This window comes from Montipora capricornis, chromosome 10 (genome assembly GCF_036669925.1).
Source record: "Montipora capricornis isolate CH-2021 chromosome 10, ASM3666992v2, whole genome shotgun sequence".
NCBI classification, from domain to species: Eukaryota; Metazoa; Cnidaria; class Anthozoa; order Scleractinia; family Acroporidae; genus Montipora; species Montipora capricornis.
Window position 1 is genome coordinate 36,862,262 of NC_090892.1, and position 7,500 is coordinate 36,869,761.

The 7,500-nt window shown below is 39.3% G+C and overlaps 2 protein-coding genes across 2 annotated transcripts; both read right to left on the reverse strand.

The window, feature by feature from the left end:
* Positions 1-978: 978 nt before the first annotated feature.
* LOC138020756 (uncharacterized) lies at positions 979-1,620 on the reverse strand. Its single transcript, XM_068867687.1, has one exon. It carries the CDS (start codon positions 1,618-1,620, stop codon positions 979-981), a length of 642 nt encoding a protein of 213 aa, XP_068723788.1.
* A 169-nt stretch (positions 1,621-1,789) lies between these two features.
* LOC138020757 (uncharacterized) lies at positions 1,790-2,338 on the reverse strand. The gene has a single exon (XM_068867688.1). It carries the CDS (start codon positions 2,336-2,338, stop codon positions 1,790-1,792), a length of 549 nt encoding a protein of 182 aa, XP_068723789.1.
* Between the last annotated feature and the right edge of the window lie 5,162 nt (positions 2,339-7,500).

Sequence of the window (7,500 nt, forward strand, 5' to 3'; positions counted from 1 at the left end):
TAAGTATGCTCCATCTTCAGGATGTTGGGTGTCTCCCTATAGGCCTTTCATTTAGCAAGTTGGCAATCTCGAATAAAACTGTTTGCAATTCAGAGAAGGTTAAAGCGTTCTCACCAACTGAGAACTCAATGGCTCGCTTGACCGATCTTATGAGAGCTTCAGTTACGCCATTTTGCCATGGGGCATCTTCTGGAGTGAAGATCCATTGCAATCCTTCTATGACGCCATATTCCTTAATTTTCTTCCAATTTATAGCAATCCTATAGCGGTTAGTTCCTTACTTGCTGCAATTAGTTGAGTACCGTTGTCAGACAGTAGCTTGGATGGATATCCGTTTAGGGACACAAATCTTCTGAGCACCATCAGAAATTTGTCTGTGCTATAATCTGATGTCAAATTTAGATAAACAGCTCTTGTTCCAAGACAATTAAATATTACTCCATAAGCTTTGGAGAACGTTCTCTTCTTTATCTCGTCGCGAATTTTAAGGGGACCAAAAAGATCGATTCCTGTACTGTACCATGGTGGGGCTGGCTTAAGTCTGTCTTCAGGTAATTGGCCCATCATCTGCAGACTTGTCTTCTTATCACGTTTTTTGCTTAATTGATTTTACCAACTTAAGGATTTTGGGTATCCAGTATTTGGTGCGCACTTTGCTGGCAGTAGTTAGAACGTCATGATGTCCTCTTGGATGGGTTTGCGCTACATAGAGACGTGAAAACGGATGATCATATGGTAGTAGTATGACTTCGTTGTCACTGTAATTTGTTTGTAACTTTGCAATACGACTGCTTACTACATGCATGCCGTCTTTGCGTGTGGTAGGACACAAACGGTTGTACTTGCCATCCTGAATATCATTTCTCATGTTCTGCTGAATCTCTTTAATCCATAAAATCTCTGCCTTTTCAATGTCTTTGGGTGTCAGTTCTTGAGTTGCGCTTTTAAATGACGGTTTGGGGAATTTGCTGTAAAATTTCAAAATTCTTGCAGTGACGCTAGGGTGTCATGAGGTCCTTCTATCTTTGTTACCATTGTAATCTTGATTCGTTCGGGAAGTTTTGGTTCCAAGTAATCACTAGTGATTGGCCACTTGTCTTCTGCTTGTTTCAGAAAATCGGGACCCCTTTGCCATGTGCTTTCAAGTCCGATGTCATCGGGCTTCCTGCCTCTTGTCAAACAGTCAGCTATGTTATATTTACTTTCTACCCAATACCAGTTTGCAGGGTTTTTTCCATCCTGTATTTCACCTATTCTAGTGGCGGCGAACGTATTGAACCCGTATGAACTTTTCTGTATCATAGCGTGTACAATCTGAGAGTCTACTATGTGGTAGATCTTTTCAAAACGATATCTACATTCCTTTTTTATAAACACTTTTAGACGTTTGTTCAGTACCGCTCCACACAATTCTATACGGTCAATGAACATTTTTTTGATTGGTGCAAGACGATTTTTGGACAGTATTAAATGGCTCTCAAATTGGTTATTCTTTCTTTGCCACCGTACATATGCACATGCGGCGTATGCATCTTTGGATGCGTCACTGAACACAATGAGAATTGGGTCGCCAATAGCATCCATTGGTTTAAGGCATCTCGTGAATCTGTTTTGATTCATGTCTCTCAAATCGTTGAAGAAAATAGACCAGTTCTGTTGGTTTTCCTCGGGTATAGGGTCGTTCCAGTCAAGTTTCTGTTCAGGTCCCCACAAACGGCGTAAAATAATTTTCGCTCCGGCTTACTGTAAATGGTCCTGCCAACCCTAGTGGATCATACACGCTGTTGATCTACAACAATATTATACGCTTTGTGAGCTGTTGGGGAATTCGGGTGGGGATAATATCGCTCTTTGACTTTGAAGTATGTTTTCGCTTGGTAGTAAAGTTAAACTTGACTTCGAAAGACAATTGATCTTCTGACTGACACCATTTGACTCCAAGTACCTTTTCTGTTTGTTCCTCGATTGGTATGTTTGTTTTTTCTTGCCTGTTAATATCGCTTGAGAACATCCACGTCTTGACTTTAAATCCTTCTTTGATAATAGACTTCTCGATATCTTGAGTCGGTTTAATGGCTTGTTTGCGATCGTCTGTACTTTCGATTATGTCGTCCATGTACGTGTTTCTTTGGATTATATCTGCTGCTTCTGGGTATTTATCTCGTGACATCTCTGCGGTTTTTCTCAAAGCAACGGTTGCAATCGTAGCTGACGGCTTGTCACCGAATGAAACTCTGAGCATTATGTATGTGTCGGGTTCTCTCGTACTATCCATATCCCTCCACAGAAATCGGTGGGTGTGCTGATCTAACTCTGTCGTCTTCACAGTGTGGTACATCTTTTTAATGTCACCAATGAAGGCTACTTTATTCTCTCGGAAACGTATAAGGACTCCCAACAGGTTATATTAAGTAGGTCAGGACCTTTAGCCCAATACTCGTTCAAGATATGACCCATGTAATTGGCGCTGCTATTGAACACTATGCGCACTGAGGTAGATTTGGAATCAGGCTTGAGAACTTCATGATGTCCTTTATAATGTACCGGTCCTTTGTAGTGTGTTAATTCTTTTTTGGAGAGTTTCCTTGCAACTTCTCTTGCTACCATGTCTTTTATCTGGTCGTCATACACTTTTGCGTGTTCGGGTTTTCCGTTACTCGGTCGTTATCAGTTTCGCGAAAGCGACCTTCCGGTTGTCAGGAAGATTCTGAGGATCCTTGATCCAGGGATACTCAGCAATCCAGCGATTTTCCTCTTTGTCAAAGCTCAGATTTCGTTCGATTAGTTCCAGCTCTCGCTCTTCTTGAATAGTGTATTCTTTTGCGCCTAAGGAACATGTTCCACATTCTACTCCAAGGTTTTCGATTTTGTAAAAGTCTTCGAAGTGGATTTTGCCTACAATTGTGTTGACTCTGGCATTGATGAAATCGTGAGACAGATGTGATTCTTTGAGTAACTGGTGCGTTCCTCCAGTGCATCGCCCGAGACGATTCCCTAGGAGCACAAGATGAGTTCAAGTTCATTTATTCACACTTATGCAACTACAATACAACAACAAAAACGGTAAAAAAGAAATAAAAACAGAGCTAGCTATACATTGAATTAAACATACCAAAGAAGAAAGTGTATAGCAGCCGAAGGAGCCAAGTTTTCGAGTTGGCTGCTACCACAGAGCAGTTACAAGTGGGTGGAGGTTATGTAGTGCTTATAGAAACTAGTTATAAAGCTCTGGCTAAGTTAATCACACGTCTAACTTTCAAGTAGAGAGAGTTTGTATTCTTTTTTAAAACTGTAAAAGGGGGGACACTTAATTTTTATAGGTATTGCTTCCCAGGTCTGTGATGCCACTACGCCAAACCTTGCCAGGCCATAATTAGTTCTAGAAAATGCTCTGTACAGGTGTTGATTAGTGGCATACCTGGTCTTATAATTATGGACAGCCGAAGATGGTTGAACTAAATCCTAGAGAGCAAGAGGTATATCCTTTTTTCGACATTGTATTTTATGTAGAAGAGCGCCATTTTTTAATTTAAAAATATTCTGTAACTTTAAAATTTCTAATAGTCTAAAGTACGGTGTGGGACTTTCTCTTTTGTTTCCAAAAAAGATGCCGCAAATACAGTTATTTTGACTTATTTTGATTTTATGTCACTTAGTTTGGTATGCGGTACCTCAGCTCAAGGGCGTAGTTAGGTGGGTGGGGGGGGGGGGGTCGTGGGATGCCCGTGACCCCCCCTTTGAAAAATCCTGGCTACGCCCATGCTTCAGCTCATTATTCCATACGTTAAATACGGATATATGAGATTATAATGCAGTTGTTTAAGTGTACTCATAGGCATGTAATGCCTAAGCTTAAATAAAATTCCAATATTTTTTGTTATTTTGTTGTTAATGTGCTGGAGCTGAGCATCCCACTTTAGGTGCTCACCAATAAAGACACCCAAGTATTTAATCTGGGACTTTTGTTCTATACTACAAACGGTTATACTGATATTTGTTTTCTTCTTAGGTGAAGTAATTATCATGTAATTTGTCTTCTTAAAATTAATGGATAGCATATTTGCTGCACCACATGTTATTTGTTGATCGTCAACTGCTGATTTTAATTTCTCCACACCATATTCAGTGGAGTATCCCTTTCGAAAGCCAAACTGGAAGTTAAAGAGTAGACATTCTTTTTCTAGATAGGACACAAGTTGGTCATATGCTAGTCCTTCCAGTAGTTTACTAAAGGGACAAATAGCTGCTATTGGCCTATAATTTCCTAATACAGATACACTGCCACTTTTAAATATTGGGGTTACTTTTGATATTTTAAAGATTTCAGGAAACTCCCCTGATAGTATTGACTCATTATATATTTCAGTGAAGGGTGCAGAGAGCTGTCCACTTGCAAGTTTAATAAGTTTGTTAGGGACATTTAGGGGTGCTTTATTTTCTTTTAGTCCAGTAAATAATGTAGATACTTGTGTTTGGGTTACTGGAGCAAGATAAAAACTGTTTGATGGTGCAGATTCTATGTATTTCAAGGGGCCTGTGTGATCAGTTTTGATTTCCTTTGCTAAACTTGGCCCAACATTTACAAAGAAGTTATTGAATAATTCAGCAATATTCTTTCCTTGTGTAAAAGTCCTGTTATTGTGAATAATTCTCGTGGGGAGAGTTTGACCTTTAGTTTTCCTTTTAATAAGGGTACCAATAAGTTTCCAAGTTTGCTTAAGGTTGTCTTTGTACTTTAAAAATTACATACCATAATATTCTGTCTTAATTGTATTCTTAAGATGTGGAAGAATATGCTGCATAATGCTTATATTCCCCGATTTTCTGTAAGTCATTGCTTAGGAAATGTGTACGGTACATTTTAGGATACCCTAAGTGAGCCATGGTTTATTAAGTTGCCTTTTCTTGCTTTGGCTAGCCAGCTTCACGGGCGCATGTTTATTCAGGGTATTCATTGCCTCTTGTACCTTTTCATTTAGATTCTTTTCTGGGTTAAGGATTTCATGCCAATTTATCAATTTTATAGCATCTAAGTATAGATCCTTGTTAAATTTAGAATAACCTCGAAGATATTTTTTGTTACTATTATTCCGTATAGATTGGGTTCTAACTATGCAGAAAATTGGGAGGTGATCTGTTATATCAACTGTCAAAATTCCTGCTGTAAAATTTTGTAAAAAAATTTGTATATATATGATCAATGAGTGTTGCTGTATGATCAGTAAGCCTGGTAGGTTTAGTAATGATCGGCAAGATGTTATTAGCATAAAGCATATCTAAGAACTCTTCAGTTTGGGTATGTTCACTAAATTTCAGGAAATTTATATTCATATCTCCAAAGATGTAAATTTCGTGTCAATTGGGATTAATTGTTTAATTATATCATTTAGTTGGCGGCGAAACTGTTATAAATTACAAGTGGGATGCTTATAAATACAGCCTATTATCATCTTCTTTTTATGTTCACCAGTATCCATTTCTGCCCAGCAGGATTCAACTAGTGTTAAATCAAATTTAATGTCATGCCTCAATACAGCTTTAAGATCATTAGCTATGTATAAAGCAGCTCCGCCTGCATTTGTTGGCGAGTCCGTGTGAAAAAAATTATATCTGGGTCGTATTTGGATTTGGGATGAGATCGTAAAGGTCAAGATCATGGCGCCTATCAGGCCAGTTGCCAACCATAGCATTAAATTCCCTATCAGTTAAATCATAAAATGGTAAACAACTACTTACGTTTTCCTGGTAATTAGGCATATTTACCTCCGAAATTATACAAGTTGAAAGAAGTCCTTAAACTGATAACTAATTAATTAGACTGATCAAGAAACTCTTCGAATTCCTCAAGGGTTACAAAACATTTCGTAGTAGAGCTCTCCGATGTTTTGTTCTCTTGCCGGGTGGTAGGCTGCATATTCATAATGTCCACAGGTCCTGATGGTCGCTCGATTTCTTCTTTTGTGACATTCTTCAAAAGATGTACTATGTCGTCTGTGTTAACACTTTCGATGTCTGAGGTAATCCTTTTGGTGCCGTGAGCTTCGAATTCGATGACGTGACCTTGCTTATCTATAAGAGGCATCTGTGCTCCTACTTTGATGACTGACAGTTCGACTTTGGATCCTTTAAGTTTTTCTTGCATTGTTTTGGTGTTTGTGATAAAACAAAGTGATGCGGCGTTATCCCACATTATATTAGCTTCTCCTCTTTTGGTTTTAACTCTTTGTACTTGTAGCAAACAGGTGTCAATGTTTGTATTGTGGCATACGCTTGCTGAGGCTGAGGCTTGCTGAGGTGTTTCTTCCTCCTCGTGTATAGATGGATGGTGCTTTCTTGTGCAGCCGCCTACACCACAATCTTTCCTTTATTTGCATGTACACTGTCGATGACCGATATTTAGGCACGACCAACATGCTCGTTTATCTTTGATGATCGTCTTTTTCTCTTCAATTGGTTTGGCTAAATAGATTCTGCAGTCTGCTGTCCAGTGTCTTCCGTGTTCATGAATCAGACAGTTTGGTTTGGGTTCTTTGTTTACTTCTTCGAAGCCTTCTGTATAGTGCGATGTGCCTCTATAATGTTGGTTGTTGTTCGTCGTCCGAAGACAAGCACTGTCGTATTCAATAGCGCTCCTTTGATTTTGCAGAAATTCAAGAAGACTGGGGAACTTTTTTGATTTCTCGATGTGAAAACTAACCATTTCCGCCCATTTTCTTCTGAGGTCTGTTGATAAAGCTTTCTCTGTAATGCCGACCAAACTCGTTGTGGTAATTTCGGCTTCTAGACCGAGTCTTGAGAGGTCTCTGTATCCGTCTTCTACAAGAGTCACGAATTCGATAAAACGTTTATCTTCTCCTTCCTTAAGGGTTCTGAATCTACGTATGCTGTCAAGGATAATGTCTGCAATTATTGGCGGGATCTCCATACTTTTCGTCCAGTCTTCCCAGCATTTCTTGCACATCGTCGTCTATGCTCTTTACCAGGCTTTCGGGTTCTTTTCCAAGACAAGAGCGTAGCACATATGCGGCATCTATTGCACGAATTTGTGTCATGACTTGTTTGTTGAAATCTCTCTTAAACTGTGGGTAATGACGTAGTTCCTCATCAAACTGCGGCAATTTTACCTTTGCCAGTTTTTGAACGGGAGACGTCGCGTCAGATTCCTGTTTTACCTGCTTTTGTTCTTCTACGTTAGTATGTTTAACTACAATTTGTTCAACAATTTCGAAATAATATGTTTGGATTTTAGCGATCCATTGCATCTCAGATTCGGCTGTTTCAAAAGGCAATAGTTCGAACAGTCCAGCGTTAAAGGTTTTACAATCCTGAAATTGATCTTTTATTTGTTTCTGTAAGTCTCTTAATGCAAAAATGGGCATTTCGTTTGACTGCAGCGCGTGCGAAATACTTTCGTAAGAAGCTTCGAAAACCGCTCGCGCAGTGTTCCTTTTAACGTGTGCGTTATCAATGGCTTCTTGACGAGCCGCGTGCTCGCGTGTT